General features: G+C 34.4%; 1 protein-coding gene across 1 annotated transcript; it reads left to right on the forward strand.

Moving 5' to 3' along the window:
• Nucleotides 1-4,773: 4,773 nt before the first annotated feature.
• LOC107785780 (putative pectate lyase 12) lies at nucleotides 4,774-9,385 on the forward strand. The gene is made up of 4 exons (XM_016607152.2): nucleotides 4,774-5,091; nucleotides 6,175-7,087; nucleotides 7,957-8,159; nucleotides 9,009-9,385. Exons 1-4 carry the CDS (start codon nucleotides 4,958-4,960, stop codon nucleotides 9,232-9,234), a joined length of 1,476 nt encoding a protein of 491 aa, XP_016462638.1. The 5' UTR covers nucleotides 4,774-4,957; the 3' UTR covers nucleotides 9,235-9,385.
• Nucleotides 9,386-22,594: the final 13,209 nt, after the last annotated feature.

Consider the following 22,594-nt stretch of genomic DNA (forward strand, 5'->3'; position numbering starts at 1 on the left):
TCTTTTTTTTTTTGTGCTCAAGTCTGCAGAATCATATCGGATTGCGTAAGCTTTCCAGACACCACCATCGTTAAACAAAAACATCTTAAACTAAAAAGTGAAAAAAAGGAAGGAGAAAGGTTAATACAGTATATGTTAAAAAAAATGTCAGGCGGGAAGCTCCAGTGATTCTAAAAATAATTACTGCTGTGGTGCTAGTCATAATTTGACCACAATCAATCTGTTTTCTGGGACAGTAACGAACCTGTAACTTTTAAAAGAAAAAGGAAAATGTATGGAGCCAAAAATTATGGCAACTTTTGAGTTTTTAACCATACAGCTGAGCTAATTACGGGCCTAAAGGATGAGAAAAAGGTGAAAATAACACGGCTAGTGAGTTTTCGGACTGATAATTAAAAAATAGTCAGTATTTGTATAATTATTAAAAAATAATCATTATTTTGTGCAACACAGAATGTTCCAGCATAATATACCGGAGATTGGTGCACCTATGTATGAACTTCCAGCATATTATGCTGAAATTCTAACACACGGAAAGTTTCAGCATAATATACTGGAGATTGGAGTACATGTGTATGAACTTCCAGCATATTATGCTGGAACTCCTGGATTAGTATATTATGCTGGAACTGTAGTATATTATGCCGGAACTCCAGTATATTATGCTTGAAGTCTAGTTTATTATACTGGAACTCCAATATATTATGCTGGAATATTTTTCGGATTTTGAATAGTGTTTTGGTTCAAATTTATCTTTTACATGAAAAGTGGCTAAATTTCGATTATTTTTGAAACTGTGACTATTTTTCAATTACGACTTGTAAATCATTATTTTTTAATTTCGCCCGCGAAAAAGAGACTATGGAAAGTGTTCACTGCTCCAACGGGCCATAGTGGTCTTTGAAAATGGGATCTAGCTAGAATGGTTTCCAGTATCTCCAGACAGTTGCTGCACAATTTGTCTACAATCCTCAGTGAGGAAGTTGCTATTTCACTTACCAACCAGGGGCTGTAATGGAGTGGTACTATTGTTTTATTTTTAATTCGATGTTTCAGTTCGAGTCCTACGTGGAATTACCTTTGTTAGGGAACGATATACTATCGGTAAATCTTGGCGTGAATTCAGATTTAATCGGATTTCAATACGAACCACGTACCGGTTAAAAAATTAAAAAGAGTGAACATTTGAATCCCTTATTATTATAAATATAAAAAGGAAAATGACAGTCCATAGTCCATTTCAAAATAATAGACGAAAATATATATATATTTTGTATATATATATAAATATTTTTTATATATATTATATTCAAAAAATATAAAATTTTATACAATTTTATAGTTTTGGAGTCTCTATAGGAGATAAAAATAATCTTTGCCCCTTACAAAAATGTTAAAAGACCTATTAGGCCCGCTATACATGGCCCTCAAATTAGGCCCTCAGTGGTCCACCAAAAAGACTTACCAGTTTCCCCAATATCGAAACCAGTTTTTTTGACACTAAAGTATGAAAATTTTATGTAAAGAAGGCTAAGCGTACACTTTTTAACCTTTTATGTTTTCACCCTTTTGGTTGGGTTGGGTTGATGGGGTGGTAAGAGGGGGTGTTGAGGCTTATTTGGGGGGGGAGGGGGGAGGGAAGAGGATTTCCCTTTGATAAAACCTAATGAAGTTTGAAAAGTTTGGCATTGTTAATTACGGAGTATTTTTTGTCATAAATCCATGTTTAAGTATTGAGAAGAAGAATGTCCTTAATAGACCACGCATGAAAAGGTAGATTGTTTCTTGTGATTTCTACCTTTAATAAATTCATAATTTTAAATACGTTAAGTTTAAATCTTAAATTTGTGTTTGATTATAATTTTATAGTTACATATTTGTACAACTCGGAACTACGCCCATTGGCAGAGTCAATATCTCAACTTTGTGAATTCTGAATTTCAAAATGACGAGTTCAAAAACTAATAATTGAGTTCTAAATTTAATATTTATACATATTTAATGAATTTCTTAAATATCCAATCTTCTAACTCCGCCCTTGGCTACATCCTTAATCCAATAAGACCAAAAAAGTGTAAGCATTGTTAAACCTCATTTGCTTGTACTTAATAGAGGTCTAAATGTTAATCATTCAGATATCAGTCATTAAGTGCATTTATTTTTCAGATCTGAATCTTAATTATTCAAATCTTAACCATTAAATATGTTTATTTTTTTTTAATTTTATAAGCTTTTAATGGATCTGAATATATCTTAATGATTAACATTTATAACAGAGTCTTAATATCATTAAGATGTTATACATTTAAGAATTTATGTAAAAATGATATTTTATTATTACTCCTATACTTTTACCACTAACCACCATTACCAATACTATCACCGTCCTCTACCATTATAGACTACCACCACACACTACCCACCATCCATTACCATCACCATCAGCCACAACTAGTACCGCTACCAAGCATGAATGTCATCTGTTATTATCACTAGCCATCATTCACAGCCATCATCACCAACCACCATTACTACAACAATTATCAATAAGCACTATATATTACCCATCAACGTTATCAGTGACTACCACCATCAAACAATACCATTAACTAGGGGTGTCAATAAATATCTAAAAATCGACTAAATCGTCAGAACCATACCGTACTAAACCGATTTTCAGGTTTCTTTTAATAAAACTGTAGATTTTATATAAATCTATAATTGTGCCACTAATTAGGGTAGTTTTTTATATTATGAAAATAAAATTAAAAAAATACCGAAACGTACCAAATAAGTTAACATGTGGAAAATATATTTATATATTAAGTTTAAGAATAGTAAAGTATTAAATTTTGTCTTGAGTCTTGCAATTATGAAAATGGTTGCAAGCTAACAACTAATTAAACTCAAAATTCTAATTCCAAATCTATTATTAGGGGTGTTCATAAAAACCCGAAAAATCGAACCAAACCGACCAAAAAAACCGATACCTTTTAGGTTTGGTTTGGTTTTGATTTTGAATTTTAAAACCCGATTAAATTTGGTTTGGTTTTGCTATTAATCAAAAACTCTCTCTCTCTCTCTCTCTCTCTCTCTCTCTCTCTCTCTCTCTCTCTCTCTCTCTCTCTCTCTCTATATATATATATATATATATATATATATATATATATATATATATATATATATATATATATATATATATATATATATATATTTTTATATAAAGTTTCTAAAATGTTATGGTACATATTAATCATTTGTATTTTAAGTCTAGTTCTTTGCTATTACAATAATCTAATTTTTTGCCTTTACATTCTAGTTTGATTGGTAGTTTGCTTTTGCTAAGTACAAGAATTATTTAATGTTAAAAATAATCGATTTTTAATTGAGTACTTAAATTATTCATCACTATTTGATTCAATTATCATCAATATATCATGGTAAATGATAGATTTCTCAAAGAACAATTGATTTGATAGTGTTACGTTGAAAATGTAGTCGCCGTAATATGTGTTTGGTAGTTATGTCTCATATTTAAGAAACAAATTTATAAATAACCGAAAAAATTAAAAAACCGATAAAAACCGACAAAAAACCGAATCCCTAAAAAACCGACTTAATTGGTTTGGTTTGGTTCCAACATTTTAAGAACCGTCTTACTTGGTTTTGGTTTCTTTTTAGGGAAAAAACCGATCCAAACGAACCATGAACACTCTTACCTATTATGTTACTCCTATTGAAATTAAATTATTGATAGCAAATTCACTAGCAAGACACAAGGTATTCCATCGATTATAAGTAGCAAACTACTATGTATTGAATGTGTTTCATTTCGTATGATTTAGATTTATCTTTTTGAATATTTAATTTTCTATAGACTTTATTCTTGAGTCATAGTTTGGTTAATATCTTTCCACTCGTGTGGTTTATATTTTTTCTCTTTGCTTAATTTCTTTTACGCTGCTATAAAATAGTTTATGGATCTATACTCTCACGATCTTTCACATTTTCTTAATTTATCAATTTTTAAACAGTAAAAATATCTAGAGAGTTTTGCAAAGTTCTATAAAAGTTCATGTGTTATTGCATTCTATTTCTACTAGTGACTTTACATGACATTTTAAAAAAAAATTAACCAAACTGTACTGATACCGATATGATTGAGACGATTTTAGAAAGTTTAATGTTGATTATACATAATAGAATAACCAAACAATTGGTATGGTATAAATTTATAAAATAATCGGCCGAACCATTGACACCTCTACCATTAACTACTATTGTCATCCACCGTCTACCACTCATAATCACCATCATCAACCAATACCACCAACTACTAGTCTCGTCACCCACAATCACTACTGTTAGCCATCACCATCATTTACTATCATAAAAAAATTTAAAATATTATTAATACAGTATTAGATTAACTATTACTATTTGATTTGAATTTATACTTATTAATTTTTAAATAAAGACAAGTTTTATACATTTCAGATGTAGAATAAATAAATAATCTTAATCATTTAGTATTCAGATCTTAATATTCAGATATATTTTTTAGATTGAGACGTTCTAATACAACACCTTAATATTTAGATTCAAACGTTTTAATTGGGTGGGGAAAAGAGAGGGGGTGGGGTAAAAAGAAAGAAAACCCTCAAAATTCAATATACTCTGTTGCTTTTCTGCTATTAAAGCATGAGTGAATCCAGGTGAGAGATTCTCTTAACAATGACTATAAATCATGTCAGAAAGTAGAATACCATCTCTACTACTCTAAGTAGAAATAGACTGCCCAAGACCCCAATTTGTTATCTTCTCCCACAGTGCACAGTTTACACACACACACTCCATTTTCTCACTAACACAAACTTCATATTTCTCCATAATGCAGCTAACTCACTGACCCCAAACCACTAAAACAACCAAATTAGAGTTATACAGTATAGAAAAAATGTTCCAAAGAAGCTGCATTGTGATTTTCTTGCTTTTAACCTCATTTTTTCACTTTGGTTTGGGGATGTACATGAACCTTACTCTTCCTGGTCAGCATCCTGATCCTGAAGCTGTTGCTCTTGAAGTTAATAGGTATCGCATTTACCATTTTTTAAGCTTCAACTCCTTGTTTATGTCTTTCTCTTTTGCTCTGCTTGTTCTGTTTTCCACATTAATTCCACAATATAGGACTCCCACATTCTTGAACTTTTGTTAATAGTACCACATTTTATTCTTTTTCACATTTTTCAAGAATATGGTATTAAAGAAAATTTCCTTCATACATTCAAGAAACAAAGTTGCCTTATTCACAAAGACATGGGTGATATAAATAACCTATCCTAATGAAAATATTAGTGACTGATTTTATGGTTCGAACCTGTATCCTATAAGTCACGTGAATTCAACTTTTATCTTTGCTACAATAATGAGCTATTTTTTCTTTGTTTAGATGGAGTTTCATTTCTTGTAGGAATTGAGTTTATCTTCTTCATTGCTTTTTTTTTTGTTTAATTTTTCTTATTTTATTTTTTAAGAGGGGAGAGGGTTTAGGATTTTCTTGTGTCTTATTGGCTTTGTGAGTTTTAATTAACTTTTTAAGAGTTCTTGATGTAGGTAGATATGTGTATTTATTGGTTTCTTATTTTCTCTTTTCTGCTTTTTTCTTGTCTGAGTATCTAGTTGTAGGCCCTCTAATAGCTTTAATTTGTGGATTTCCTTTCGACAATAGAATTCATTTTCCTCTTTTTTGTTGTGTGACTGTTGTGTGACCTATAGGAACTTTTACCATGTTGGTATAAGCATAGAGTGGGAAACAATTTCTGCATTTTTACAGTATTGTCCATAGAGCTTTAATGTTGACCAACCCTATATTCTTTACTCAATCCTTTTTATTAGAATTTAATATATTTTTACATTATTTATATATTTTAGAATATTATAGCATGTAGATGTTCCATTTAACTGTCCCAAAAATAATTACTATATTTTTTAATATTTAAAAAATACTAATTTTAAACTTTATATTTTATCCTTAATGAGCTAATTTATAACCACATAACTGCCTATCTTGTTTTAGGTCATCATCTCAAAAAATTAGGATGAAGAAAGTAACATGTTGTAACATTAATACTAATTGTGGCTAGAAATTAAACGTTTTTCATTAATGTATTGCAGAAAAGTTAATGTATCACTCTCAATGCTCCAAACAAGAAGGAAAATGTTGTCCTACACCTCTAGTGATCAATCTTGCCAAACTGGTAACCCTATAGATGATTGTTGGAGATGTGACCATAATTGGCAATTAAATCGCCAAAGACTAGCCGATTGTGCCATAGGTTTTGGCCAATACGCCTTAGGTGGGAAAGGTGGTCGTTACTATGTTGTCACCTCGTCCTCGGACCCTGACCCTGTTAACCCGCCACCTGGCACTCTCCGATACGGCGTCATTCAAGAAGAACCGTTATGGATCGTCTTTGCAGCCAACATGGAAATCAAACTCTCAGAAGAACTCATTTTCAACTCGTTCAAAACCCTAGATGGTCGCGGAGTTAACGTTCACATTACTGGTGGAGGGTGCGTAACGTTACAATATATTTCAAACGTTATTATTCATAATATTCATATACATCATTGTTATGAATCTGGTGAAACTAATATAAGATCTAGTCCTACACATTTTGGTTGGAGAACAAAATCAGATGGAGATGGAATTTCTATATTTGGATCAAGAGATATTTGGATTGACCATTGTTCTTTGTCAAATTGTAAAGATGGTTTAATTGATGTAGTAATGGGGTCCACTGGTATTACAATTTCAAATAATCATTTTTCACATCATAATGAGGTAATGTTATTAGGACATAGTGATGATTATTTGCCAGATTCAGGAATGCAAGTGACAATTTCTTTTAATCATTTTGGGAAGAAATTAATTCAGAGAATGCCAAGGTGTAGAAGAGGTTATATTCATGTTGTGAATAATGATTTCACAAGGTGGGAAATGTATGCAATTGGAGGAAGTGGTAATCCTACTATCAACAGTCAAGGAAATCGCTACATTGCACCTTTCAACCCTTTTGCTAAAGAGGTAACTACTGTTTTTCATTCTTTTCCCTTTAAAATTGAAAAAACTATGTAGTCTAATTTTTTGTCTCAAAATTTGTACCAAAATAATAAAAAACATTTGATGAAATACCAAAAAGAAAACATTTTGCATGTCTTATTTTTCTTATTGCCTATTTGGCCATCTTTCTTTTTAACCAAAAATGCTTCTTTTTTAACAAAAATATTTTTTTTAAAGTTAAGGTGTTTGGCAAAGATTTTAGAAGGAAAAAAATATTTTTTAGTAGAATTAGAAACAGTTTTTAAGAATTAGGAAAAATTAGTTTCTCTTCAAAAATACTTTTTCAAAAAGTATTTTTTGAGAAAAATATATTTAAAAAGTTTTTTAAAAGATAGGTCAAATAGTAATTATTGCTCAAATTTTTTTAAAATTATGAACAGACATATTGCTTCTCATCAAAAGTTTTTTTTTTGAATAATATTTTTTTAAATAATATAATTTTAGAAGCTTGGCTAAACATCGTTTTAGAAAGGTTAAATTAGACGTCCTACATCTAGGGACAGATACAATGTACAATTTCACCTGAACAAGTTCAAAATAATAAATTTTGATTCTAGCAAATTAAATGTGTTGCGCTAAAATTCCAAAACTGACTCCATAACTTTCAAATTTGTGGGTAAACTCTATATTCATGTTCCAACCCGAGTCCTCTGGTTGGAGGAATAAATATTTATCCTTTTATTACAATCCTTGTTCTTATTATCTTGATACGATATAGGATAAAGAAAAGTGAATTCTTCAAATTAGTAAGATAATTAATTATTTATATGTCATTTGTTTATAAAAAAGTTGCATTGGATGCTCAATTGAGTTGTTTTTTTTGTGGGACATAGGTAACAAAAAGAGTGGAGACAGGAGAAGAAAAATGGAGGAATTGGAATTGGAGAAGTGAAGGGGATGTAATGGCAAATGGAGCATACTTTGTGGCCTCAGGTGAAGGAGTTGAAGTTAAATATGAGAAGGCTTATAGTGTGGAGCCCAAATCTGCTGATTTCATTGACCAAATTACAATGAATGCTGGTGTTCTTATTCACAGGTCCTTTTACTTTCCTTCTTTTTCACTTTTTCCTTTTCTCTCTCTTCATTTTTTCTCCCTTTTGTCCTTTATGTTAGTAGAGTAATCAACACTTTAATTAGCCCCTCTTAGACTCTGTCTTTGTTAATTAATACTAGTAATTAATTTGGGGGTTGGGCTACTTCCTTTCTGAGTGACACAATAATTAGTATCTCCTTTGTTCCAATTTATATTATATTTTTCACTTTTCGATTTTCAAATTTAATCATGTATTTAAACATTAATTTATATTAATAATTCAAAAATATTTAACAAGTATATGAAAAAATTATGATCAAAGAACAACTTGTTTGACTCTCAAAATCTGAATATTGTTACATAAACTTGGATAGAGGAGGGGGGGTATGTCTTAAGAAAATGTGTCTCAAGTTGATTTTTGAAGAATAGCTTTGCTCTTAAAGGTTTAATATTGTACTTATTTGAAGAATAAACTTATATAGGCGCCAGCCCAAGTGCTTAAACATAAAATAGCAGGTGGATATATGATATACATATAATTCATGTATAATTATAGTATAATTTATGTATATTGGCTAAAAATAATTAATAGTAAATTTTACCGGCTATTAGTGTAAAATCCCTATTTTTTTTCTAATTTAGTAGACATAGATTACTAATGAAATCCCTTCAGTTGCATGACCAAGTAATTGGATAAGTCGTTAGAAACTTAGCTAAATAAGTACAAATTGATAACATGGGCATGATTCTTGATTTTGTACGGTATAAATGTTTAATGTGTCGCTTAATTTTTTTTCTTGAATTAACTCAGTTGTGAGTTATACTAATAGAAATTCATATGACAACGAGCAGGGGAAGCAACAGTGGTAAATGGACTGCTGCCACCAATGACACCGACGGCGCGGTGGACGGCGGCGGAGAAGATTTGGTGGCGATTTCCGGCGACGCAGAAGACTATGATGGTGATGAAGAGTCAGGGAGCTTTACACTTTACTCTAACTCTTTGTTATTTACTTGTCTTATGGCATTGTTAGCCTTCTTGTTTATTCATGTCAAAGTAACAACCATGCTTTTGTAGTCTGAAAATTTTAAGTCAGGAAAAAGAAAAAGGAAAACAAATGGTCCTTTTCTTTTTTCTCACAACTATTTAGAAAATGGTGTTCAAGTTGTGTACTTTTTTTGTGGTGGCAGAATTGTCGCCCTGAACCCTTTTAATCAAGGATATTTACAACATTCCCTCCCTGAATATATTTGGGCAAAGATCAATTTTAGCCCGCTGTTGAAATTATTTATATTCGGTAGCTATATAAGTATATAAAATTTATATATTTTTTATCTCTCTCTATATATATAGTCAGTTTTCGGATTGGTAATTGAAAAATAGTCAGCGTTTTTAAAGTAATTGAAAAATAGCCATTATTTTGGTACAACATAATTAGGTAGGGGTGCCACGCCACCCGCTCGCTTTACTAAAATTCTTATTATTTATGTGAGGTATCTATGAAAAACGGGATATATAAAAGTAGTGGCATCCTAAATACACAAAGTTGACACGGGTGTACGTGGTTCTCAGGAATACAAGTTCGATTCTCGGAGCTGCATCTTTGCTTTTTACCTTTTTTTTTTCCTTATTCCTTTCCCAACTTTTTGAGATTTTTCTTTATTCTCAGTTGGGCCCTAAGGCCTCACCCTTTTTTTTCTTCGTTTTCTTTTCCTTGTTTCTTCCTTATATTTGCTAATTTCTCTCTTCTTTTATATTTTTCAAACTTTTGTATATCAATCCTCATTTTGTTTCTATTTTTTATCTTTATACCTTACCCCATGAGAAACTTTTTGCGATAGGTAATTTGAATTGATTTAGTTAGCATTGAACTTATTTTTATGACGCAATATTAATTTATATATTAGAATGTAATTTGAACCGTATTTTTTTATTGGATTTTGAAAAAAAAACTTGATTAATAGTTGATTATCATAGGTTAAACGAAGGTTTTGCTTTAAAATATTTGTCATATAACTCGATAATTAATGTGAAAAAATTAACCCAAGAATAATAAAGGTAAATTAATCTAGTAAAACAATGAATATATAGTATTAAGTTACTCTTTAAGCAAATTTTTTAATGGGAGACACTCAGAGGCGGATACAGAGGTTACGGGTGCCACTACTTTATGCATACAGTATATTCATGGGCAGATATATATAACATCAAGCAGTGTCATAGGACACCGCTCCACCGATTTATTTTACTAGATATGTATATATAATAAATAAATAAATAAAATAAAAATATTGAGTATAAATATAAAAATTGGAATTGTTTTTCACCATAGTAATTTGTTTGGTTCACTTCTTCAAATGTTGACACCATTTATGAAAATTTATGCGTATACCACAAAGTATACCTATAACTAGTTACAAAGACCGAATAGGAAGAGTTGGCCGATTCAGTTAGTTTATGGTAAACTCGAATAGGTCTTTCATTCACAAAGAAATAAGTTTTATTTAGATTCAGTATTTTTATACTTAATTTAAATATATATATATATTTGAAAAAATTGCAACAAAAAAAAATAAAATAAAAAATCATGAAAGAGTGCCTCCCATTAAAAAATTTGCTTAAAGAGTAACTTAATACTATATATTCTTTGTTTTACTAGATTAATTTACCTTTATTATTCTTGGGTTAATTTTTTCATATTAATTGTCGAGTTATATGACAAATATTTTAAAGCAAAACCTTCAACGTTTAACCTATGATAATCAACTATTAATCAAGTTTTTTTTTTTCAAAAGCCAATAAAAAAATACGGTTCAAATTACATTCTAATATATAAATTAATATTGTTTCATAAAAATAAGTTCAATGCTAACTAAATCAATTCAAATTACCTATCGCAAAAAGTTTCTCATGGGGTAAGGTATAAAGATAAAAAATAGAAACAAAATGAGGATTGATATACAAAAGTTTAAAAAATAAAGAAGAAGAGAGAAATTAGCAAATATAAGGAAGAAACAAGGAAAAGAAAACGAAGAAAAAAAAGGGTGAGGCCTTAGGCCCAACTGAGAATAAAGAAAAATCTCAAAAAGTTGGGAAAGGAATAAGGAAAAAAAAGGTAAAAAGCAAAGGCAGCTCCAAGAATCGAACTTGCATTCGTGAGGACACAACAAAAGGCTTAAGAATGGACGTTGAATCACTGGCACCCGTGTCAACTTTGTGTATTTAGGGTGCCATTACTTTTATATATTCCGTTTTTCATAGATATCTCACATAAATAATAAGAATTTTAGTAAAGCGAACGGGTGGCGTGGCACCCCTACATAATAAGGTAGATCCGCCCCTGGAGGCACTCTTTCATGATTTTTTTTTTTGTTGCAATTTTTTCAAATATATATATATATTTAAATTAAGTATAAAAATATTGAATCTAAATAAAGCTTATTTTGTGAATGAAAGACCTATTCGAGTTACCATAAACTAACTGAATCGGCTGATTCTTCCTATTCAATCTTTGTAGGTATACTTTATGGTGTACGTATAAATTTTCATGAACGTTGTCAACATCTGAAGAAGTGAACCAAACAAATTACTATAGTGAAAAACAATTCCAATTTTTGTATTTATGCTCAATATTTTTATTTTATTTATTTATTATATATACGTATCTAGTAAAATAAATTGGTGGAGCGGTGTCCCATGACATCGCTTGATGTTATATATATCTGCCCCTAAATATACTGTATGCATAAAGTAGTGGCACCCGTAACCTCCGAATCCTGGATGCGCCTCTGACTGTAACCACTTGTCATCGCGATTACTTCATCCATAAACCTTTTTTATTAATTTCAAAATAGCGATACGCTCTAAAAAAGCACTTCCGCAAAAGAAGAAATTTTGTAAGTCTCCTGAATTAGCATTTACTAGAAAAATAACAAAAATATTAGATGGCTCCTAAATGGAAAGTTAAGCTTAGCTATGAGAAAACCTTGTCATCACCAGATATGGTAATCTTCATAACCATTTTAATAATCTTCAAAATCTCTTTGATCAGCTATCTATCTGTTCAACTTATAGTATTATAATCCAAGAAAAAGAATTAAAAAGTGCTTATTAGGAGACAAAATGAACTGAATAGAGGATGCAGTTCTACTTAATTAAGTTGTTTGTCACAGTCCAATACCCAACCAACTTGTTTATTTTTTTATTTTTTAAAGAAATACTTAGTAACCATTTGTTAATGACAATGACGACATTATCAAGTTGCTTTTTGCACTTTATATCCACATAGTCTAACTTGCTTACTTAACATGCTGAGATGGAAGAAAGATGATTCAGTTTTTTTAAATATGGATAAATGGATTTGATTTTAAATAATTATCCAATGGTTTTTTAAAAAGTTTAATTAAAATGCTATTATCATCTCCTTAGAAGTTAGAAGCATAGGGCTCCAATTTTTTGTAAAGTTCACTGTACTTGGACTACAAAGAATATGTTGAATAATACTTATCGTAATTGGAATGACATTATTTTCAATTGGTGGTGAATATACATTAACTTGCTTGATAACCTATGAAAGGATATGAATATTGCATGTAATCTCCATATTTACGAAACAAAACGTGCAGATATTTTAAATTACATAATTAAGAAGAATCTCGGATCAATCCTATTATTGTGAACTAGTGTGTTTGTTTCTATTTATATAGCACAGGGTCATTTTAACTTTCTGGATTCTGAATTTTAGAACGACGATTTCAAGTATCAATAAATAGGTTTTAAGTTTAATATTTATACATATTTAAAGAATTCTTTAACACTAAAACATTGTTTGAGTGAAAGTTACTGAGTTCGGCCAAATCGTAGCTAGGCCTCTAGCTCCGCCCCGATTTATTAGCTAGAGTGAGATCTTTTTTCCCTCTCTAGGGTATACGAGTTTGAATCCAAACAATAACAATAAAAAAATTTAGTAGAATATATTATCGGCGGAGAAATAGGTCATTGAGAGACTGACCAATATGTATATCGAAGGGTATGCATGTGAATAGTTGAGATTCTTTAATTTATTCTTAATTAGAGATCTAGTAGTTCGATTTCTAGGAATTGAAAACTTTTCTATAGCAAGCAATTTACCCCTTAATAAATTTACTTGACGCGAATCGAGATTAGTTGAAACAACGCGAGAATTGGATAGTAAAACTGTAAAATGATTTATTTTTTTTTGGTTCAGATCAAGTGCATGATCTATATAGTTGAATCAAATTGTCAACATGATCATAAGAATGCAAGAATATCAGTGTAAGCTGCAGCTCCACAACCAAATGGTTCTTAAACGTTGAATTCTCCATATCAACATAATGCCAAGGTCATATTCCCAATATAATTATAATAGAAAGAATTACAAGAAAATACACGTGACTTTACACCATAATAAAAAATGGCCCATGTTTTTAAATTTTACCCGACCTAACCCATATTGTACATATTTTGAAAGCACTAGCAAATTCAAAATCTGTGTTCTTACAACCATTGCTTCTAAAAGCTATGGAGTTAAATTTGTATTCTCACAACCATTGCTTTCACTCTCTCTCTTCTTCTCACATCTTCTACATATGCTTCAAGGGGCCATGTATTTTCTGCTTCACCCGTTGTGTCACATGGTTGCAATGTAAGAAAATTGAAAAGTAGAAGTTCACCATTGAAGGCCATTCAAACCTTCGCTTTCGAAAATATGATTTTTTGAGTTTGGTAGTTGTTTGGATTGGGTGTTGTTCCAATTGATTGAAAATGTCAAAAGGAGTTCAAAATTTAAATTTGAAGTGATTTGGAGTAGATTTGAGCAATATTTGAGTTAAATTTCAGAAAAGACGCAAGGAAGAAGACGAAGTCAGTTTTTTGTATAATTATGTATAATCTTGTATAATAGTGTATATGAGTGTATAAACACATCTTATACACTTTTATACACCTTTATACAAGCGTTTGTAGACGAACTTCTTCCACCTTTAATAATTAATTTTGTGTTTTAAGACCTCGAAAAGCACTATTTAGCATTTTTCGATTTGCGTGCGCGGTCCGTAAAATTTTCCGAAAAATTTTCAGGTGAAAAAATTGATTAAAATATGAATGAGAGCTTTAAAACTCAACTGAGTTGACTTTGGTCAACATTTTGAGCAACCGGACTCGGATCAGTATTTTGACAGTTTCGGTAGGTCCGTATCGTGATTTGGGACTTAGGCGTATGCCCAAAATCAAATTCCGAGGTCCCTAACCCGAGATATGGAATTTTGATGAAAAATTAAAAGTTTAAGTTAAAATAGTAACCGAATGTCAAATTATGTACAAACAACCCCCGAAATAGAATTTTGATGATTCCAACAACTCCGTATGGTGATTGTGGACTTAGTAGCGTGATCAAAATTTTATTTGGAAGTCCGTAGCAGAATTAAGCTTGCAATGCCAAAAGTTGAATTTTTGGGAAGTTTGACCGGGGGGTTGAAATTTTTATATCGAAGTCGGAATCTGATTCTGGAAATTGAAAGAGGTCTGTTATGTCATTTATGACTTGTGTGCAAAATTTGAAGTCATTCCGAATTGATTTGATGTGTTTCAGCACAAGATATAGAATTTAAAAGTTCAAAATTCATAGATTTTGATTTGAGGTACGATTCGTCGTTTTGATGTTGTTTGAAACCTCGACTAAGTTCGTATTGTATTTTGGGACATGTTGGAATAATTGGTTATGGTCTCGAGGGTCTCGGGTGGATTTCGGAAGGTAAACGGAATAGATTTCGGACAAAGAGGGTTGCTGGAAATTTCTGGTACATGGAGCCAATTTTAGAAGATTATATCTCGCAATGCATAAAAAATCGGAAAATTTTCAAAACATGAAAGTTGTAGTAGTTTAATTCTAGTTTCGAGAAAGTTAAACCATTCATTATTTGGACATTCGTACAGAATGTTATGATAGATTGAATGAAGGTTGGTAGAGCAGTTTCGCCAGAAATTTCTGATGCGTGGAGCCGATTTTGGAAGCTTATATCTCGCAATTCATAAGGAATCGGAAACTTTTCAAATACATGAAAGTTGTAGTCGTTTGATTCTAGTTTTCAGAAAGTTAAACCATTGATCATTTGGACATTTATACATAAAGTTATGACGGAAAATGTACTTTTAGTGACGGATGAGCAGAAACTTAAGGACCAAAAATTTTATTTCCTTCATTTCGTTTTGGATTTTTGGAGCACGGTTCTTGAGCGATTTTTGGGCTATTTTCACAAAAAAATATTGGGGTAAGTGTTTCTTATCCTATATTGATTATATTTCATGATTCCATTGATGTTTGGCATATTTCGATATGTGTTGATGTTACTTTGCCCATGTTTTAACCACTTTTTGATGTTATTCAATCTTTAAAACACCCAACATGGTGTAATTATTGGTTTGATGACTAATTAAGTTATGTGTGACGATTTAAGGTGTTCGGAGTGCAAAATATGAAGAAAAGGTGGTTTAGCCAGAGGAAGAAGGGTTGGATGCGTCGCATCCAACCTAGGAAAACCTCATCCTGCATGCAACCTTAGCAGTGAAGTTGGGCCATAGCGTCCGCCATCGCGTGCGAAACTGGGAAGTAGAAGTGAAGCTGGATGCGTCGCGTCCACCATCGCATGCAAGCTGAGAAATAGAGGACAAGGTGTCGCATCCACCTTAGCATCAATCCCTGAAGCCGATTTGGACTAGGAATAGGAGAGCTTTGGCCCACGACTTTTGTACGCAATATATAAGCCAAAAACGCCTCCTTTAGGTTATCGAACATATTGGGAAGAGGGAAAAAGCCACGAAAAAGCTGTGGAGGCCGGAATTCATCAAGTTTCATCTTTCTCCCACCAAACTTAGTAATTTTTATGTTTCTTTATATGATTTGTTGTTTGGCTACCATGTCTATGTGGAGCTAAACTTCACGTTCTAGGGTTGTGGTTCTTTCATGACTATTGTTATTCGGATATTGATTTTGACTTCTTGATTTATCATATTAGTTTATTTATTCAATCTTGCACTTAATTATTTAATTGCTTGATCACCAATTGAATATTATCTACGAATCTAGAATTGAACTCGAAAGTGGGAATTCTATATTGCATATAGGATTGAGTAGGGCAAGTTCTTGAACTCGGGCATCGGGGAATGGATTCGTGGTTAGGATAGACATATACCTAATTGCCTTGCTTGGTTGATTTACAGGAATTATAAATGCGTTCTTGTTGATTCTAACTCCATAGACATATGGGCGTTAGGTTAGCTTGAACAGGCGAGTAAGAACTCGACAGATTCTTATGAGCAATATTAACCCTGTCAACCAATAAGCTAGATAAATTAGTCGGTCAATTCAATTGAAGAATACAATAGGATTGTTAGATAGCCCATAACCCTAGATCGTTTTCATTACACTGATATCATAAAAATCTGCTCTTTCTCTGTTCAAAGTTTATTATTTATATTTTTTTATTTAATTAGTTTAGAATAAAATATTTTTAGGTTTAATTCTTGTTTAGATAATTGGGATAGTCTAATTTAGTTAATAGTTAATCATAAGTCCTCGTGGGTTCGACATCCGACTTTTAGTCACTTTATTACTTGACGACCGCGTATACTTGCGTGAGTGTGTTTGGTCACAACAAGTTTTTGGCGCCGTTGCCGGGGACTTAGAAATTAGCTACGTGACTAAGTTAAGCTTTTATTAGATATTTGTTTTCAAGTTTTAATTTTCAGTTTGCCTGGTTTGTGTCAATGCAAGGTTTTCTCTCGAATGCAGAGGAGTAGAAGTGCAAACAACCTCATTCCTCTTGATCCAGAAATCGAACGAACACTACATAGAGTGAGAAGGGAACACGAAGCTAGAACGAGAATAGAAAGAGATTTGGACATCGCAGTCCAACCACAGCCAATAGATATGGCAGGCAATGAAGAGCGTCCGGTAATTGAAGCCGCAAGGCCCAATCTTGCGAATATGACTCAGGCTATTGTGAAGCCTGATATCACTGGGCATTTTGAACTCAAACAGTACATGGTACAGCTGATTCAGTCCACAAGACAATATGTGGGTCTATCTCATGAGGACCCGCAGAGGCATATTCAGAACTTCTTGGAAATCACGGACACTTACAATTATCCGAACGTCTCCAAGGACTATGTCAGGCTGACACTATTCCCTTTTTCACTGTTGGGGGAAGCTAAAGAATGGTTGCAAAAGGAGCCCGCGAACTCTATCCACACTTGGGATGATCTAGCAAGGAAATTCCTAATCAAGTTTTTCCCAACTAAGAAGACAAAGTCGTTGAGGAGCCAAATTCTTGGGTTCCAACAACGGGATGGCGAGACACTTCGTCAAGCTTGGGAAAGATACAAGAAACTACTCAGAGACTGCCCGCATCATTGTCAAACTGATGAGGTATTGGGTCACACTTTTGTTGATGGGTTAGATGAAGCATCAAAGATGAATCTTGACTCAGCTTGTGGGGGTAGTTGCATGGCAAGACCGTATAGTGAAATACAACTCTTGCTAAATAATTTCACTGCTAATGACCATAATTGGCAAGGAGAGGGGGATTCACGAAGGGGAATTAAACAGAAAGCCGCCGGTTTGATTGAGCTTGATGACTTTTCCGCCATGAGAGCCGATATAGCAAAATTGGCAAATCAGATGAATAGAATGACAACACAACAAATGCAACATGTACAGCAGATGTCCATTTGTTGCGAACTATGCGGAGATAGTCATATGATTGACATGTGCCCCACGAATCCTGAATCTATATATTATGTGGGGCAACAAAACAGAGGTCCTATGAATCAACATGCGCAATATGGGAACACTTACAACCCAAACTGGAGGAATCATCCTAACTTCTCATGGGGCGGAAGTCAACAGAATCAGTATAGGCCTCAAGGGAATTTTACTCAACCTCAGAAGCCACCCCAACAAATGGAAGAAAGTACGAATGACTTGCTGAAAAAGTTGTTACTAGACAATCAACAGCTCAGGACCGATTTCAGAAATCTTGAGAGGCAAATGGGGCAGTTAGCAGCAAACCAAAATACTAGACCTACAGGCTCACTTCCCAGTGATACAGAGAAGAACCCTCAAATTAATACAGTTACACTTAGAAACGGGAGGGAACTAGAGGAAGTGCCAAGGAAGATAAAAGAAAAACCTATACCTGGGGGGGAGTTGACACCTAAGGCAACACAAGAGTCAAAGGAAGATGATGCAAGTTCAGAGCGAATGGAGGTTATAAGGCCACCACCACCTTTCCCCCAAAGATTGCAGAAAAGGAATGACGATCGCATGTTCAACAAATTTCTCGCCATGTTGAGTCAGGTTCAATTAAATATTCCATTAGTGGATGTACTTCGTGAAATTCCAAAGTACGCTAAGTACATAAAAGACATAGTGGCTCATAAGAGAAAATTGACTGAGTTCGAGACGGTTGCACTTACTGAGGAGTGCACATCAAGGGTCCAAAACAAGCTTCCCCAAAAGCTTAAGGACCCTGGCAGGTTCACCATTCCAGTACAAATCGGTAATGTTAACGTGGGACGTGCTCTGTGTGATTTGGGTGCAAGCATAAATCTGATGCCGTTATCCTTGTTTAAGCAATTAGGTCTGGGAGCTCCGAGACCAACCACCGTGATGTTGCAATTAGCTGATAGGTCCATAGCCTACCCCGAAGGAGTGATTGAAGATGTGCTGCTGCAAATTGGAAAATTCATCTTCCCAGCTGACTTCATTATTCTAGACTTCGAGGCTGATGAACAAGTTCCAATCATATTGGGACGACCTCTCTTGGCTACTGGCGATGCAATAATTAAAGTGAGAGAAGGGAAAATGATTATGAGAGTGGACAACGAGGAGGCAGTCTTCAATGTCTACAAAGCAATCCAACTCCCCCGCCACTATGAGGAGCTCTCTATGATATCTATAGTGGAGGTGGATGAGAAACTTCTTAACACGAGTGTATATCTAGGCGACTGTTTAGAAAAAGCAATCATGATGTTTGATAGCTTGGAGATGGATGATGAGGTTGAGGAGATGAAGGGAATCCTAGATACATCATGTGGTTACATGCAAGGAATAATCCCGTTTGAGCCCCTGAATAGGCCAAGTGGCCCTCCACCAAAGCCGTCAATTGAAAAAGCTCCAAATTTGGAACTTAAACCCCTACCCCCTCACCTTCAATATGCTTATTTGGGAAGTTCTGACACTTTACCTGTTATTATTTCTGCTCACTTGTCTAAATTACAGAAAGAAAAGCTATTAAGGGTGCTACGTGAGCACAAGCGAGCAATTGGGTGGACAATGTCTGACATTAAAGGCATTAGTCCAGCTTTCTGCATGCACAAAATCCTCATGGAGGACGGACACAAGCCAAGTGTAGAACACCAACACCGACTAAATCCAATCATGAAAGAAGTGGTAAGGAAAGAAGTGATTAAGTGGCTTGATGCAGGTATTGTATTTCCAATCTCTGATAGTAAATGGGTAAGCCCCGTTCAATGTGTGCCGAAGAAAGGGGGGATAACCGTAGTAGTTAATGAAAATAATGACTTAATTCCTACAAGAACTGTAACTGGATGGAGAATTTGCATAGATTACAGAAAACTGAACAATGCCACCCGGAAAGACCATTTTCCCCTTCCTTTTATTGACCAAATGCTTGATAGATTAGCTGGCCAGGAATACTACTGTTTCCTGGACGGTTATTCAGGGTATAATCAGATTGCTATAGCCCCAGAAGACCAAGAGAAAACTACATTTACATGTCCTTATGGCACGTATGCGTTCAAGAGAATGCCCTTCGGTCTTTGTAATGCACCTGCGACTTTTCAAAGGTGTATGATGGCTATTTTCACTGACATGGTTGAAAGATATGTAGAAGTATTCATGGACAATTTTTCTGTGTTTGGATGTTCTTTTGATAGTTGTTTAATGAACCTTGATAAAGTGCTAGCTAGGTGTGAAGAGACGAACTTGGTGCTAAATTGGAAAAAGTGCCATTTCATGGTACGTGAAGGTATAGTTTTGGGGCACAAGGTTTCAAAAGATGGTCTACAGGTGGATAAGGCAAAGGTGGAGACGATCGAAAAATTGCCCCCGCCGACATCCATCAAAGGCATTCGCAGTTTCTTGGGTCATGCAGGTTTTTATCGTCGTTTCATTAAAGATTTTTCGAAAATTTCTTCCCCTTTGTGCAGGCTTCTAGAGAAAGACGTTACCTTCAAGTTTGATAATGCATGTCTGAAAGCATTTGAGGAGCTGAAGGGAAGATTGGTGACTGCACCAATTATCATTGGCCCCGATTGGGCACAACCATTTGAGTTGATGTGCGATGCAAGTGACATAGCAATTGGAGCGGTGTTGGGGCAAAGGAGGGATAAAATCTTTCACTCCATTTATTATGCAAGCAAAACCATGAATCCAGCTCAGATAAATTATACAGTGACTGAAAAGGAGTTGCTTGCAGTGGTGTGGGCGTTTGACAAGTTCAGATCCTATCTAGTGGGAACCAAAGTCATCGTCTACACGGATCATTCAGCTATCAGATACCTATTTGAAAAGAAAGACACCAAGCCGAGGCTGATTCGTTGGGTCCTCCTCTTGCAAGAATTTGACTTAGAGATCCGAGATCGAAAAGGGACAGAAAATCAAGTGGCCGATCATTTGTCCAGATTAGAGAGCCGGAACCATGTAGCTGAAGGAGGGTCAATTAAAGAAACATTTCCGGATGAGCAAATATTAGCAATCACCTCAGGTGAAGCCCCATGGTATGCAGATTATGTGAATTTTATCGCAAGTGGGGTAACGCCACTAGAATGGACAGCTGACAATAGAAGAAGATTCTTACATGATGTAAGGTTCTACGTGTGGGATGAGCCATTCCTATATAGGCAGTGTGCAGATCAGTTGGTGAGAAGGTGTGTTCCTGAGGAAGAGATGAAGGCTATACTACATGACTGCCATGCGTCACCATATGGAGGTCATCACGGCGGGGATAGAACCGCCCAAAAAGTGCTACAATCAGGTTTTTATTGGCCAAAATTGTTTAAGGATGCACATGCCTTCGTTAAAAATTGTGATAGATGCCAAAGAACTGGAACTATCACGAGGAAGCACGAGATGCCCTTGCAAAATATACTGGTGGTAGAACTTTTTGATGTTTGGGGGATTGATTTTATGGGACCATTCCCATATTCTAACGGACACAGATACATCTTGGTGGCGGTCGACTATGTTTCTAAGTGGGTAGAGGCCATAGCTCTTCCTACTAACGACGCAAAGGTTGTGGTAGGCTTTGTAAAGAAGCACATCTTCACACGTTTTGGGACCCCAAGAGTGTTGATAAGCGACGGGGGAACTCACTTTTGTAACAAACTGCTGAATAATATTCTTGCAAAATACGGAGTCAAGCACAAAGTTTCCACTGCCTATCATCCCCAAACGAGTGGTCAAGTAGAAGTTTCCAACAGAGAGGTCAAGCAGATTTTGGAAAAGACAGTAAGTATGAATAGAAAGGACTGGGCCGGGAAGCTGGATGACGCATTATGGGCATATCGCACTGCGTACAAGACCCCAATAGGCACTTCTCCGTACAGGTTGGTTTATGGGAAGGCCTGCCATCTGCCCGTCGAGCTTGAACACAAAGCATATTGGGCGATTAAAAAGCTAAATATGGAGATGGACTTGGCCGGTGAGAAGAGATTGCTACAACTCAACGAGCTTGATGAGTTTCGATTGCATGCGTATGAAAATGCCAAATTGTATAAAGAGAAGACCAAAAGATGGCATGATAAGCATATCCAACATCGTGAGTTTGAACCAGGTCAAGAAATTCTACTGTTTAATTCAAGGCTAAAGCTTTTTCCAGGAAAGCTTAAATCTCGATGGTCGGGTCCGTTTGAAGTGGTTAGTGTGAAACCTCATGGTGCGATAGAATTGTGTGATAAGGGGTCCAATACGACATTCCTGGTAAATGGCCAAAGAGTAAAACACTATTGGGGTGGTGACATTGCACGTCACAAGACCACAATGGATTTAGTGGAGGCATGAAGAACATGTTGCGTCGTGCCGCGACGTTAAATCAGGCGCTTCTTGGGAGGCCACCCAAGTTAGTTAGTATTTTTTTTTTTTTGTTTTTTTTGTTGTTGTTGTTTTTTCTTTCTTTTCGTAGGACATAGATTTTATTCAAGAAAACGAGGCGGATGCGTCGCGTCCCCCTCAGCAAAAAAAAAAAAAAAAAAAAAATTTTTTGACGGGCCAATTGCTCAAGGCAGTGAAGTCTGTCTATCGCGCCCGTATCGCGTCCGAAAATTTTTGAAGGAAGACAAGGGGATGCGTCGCGTCAAAGCTCGCACGCACAGGTAAGTAATATATATTTTAACACAT

This window comes from Nicotiana tabacum, chromosome 2 (genome assembly GCF_000715075.1).
Source record: "Nicotiana tabacum cultivar K326 chromosome 2, ASM71507v2, whole genome shotgun sequence".
Lineage (NCBI taxonomy): Eukaryota > Viridiplantae > Streptophyta > Magnoliopsida > Solanales > Solanaceae > Nicotiana > Nicotiana tabacum.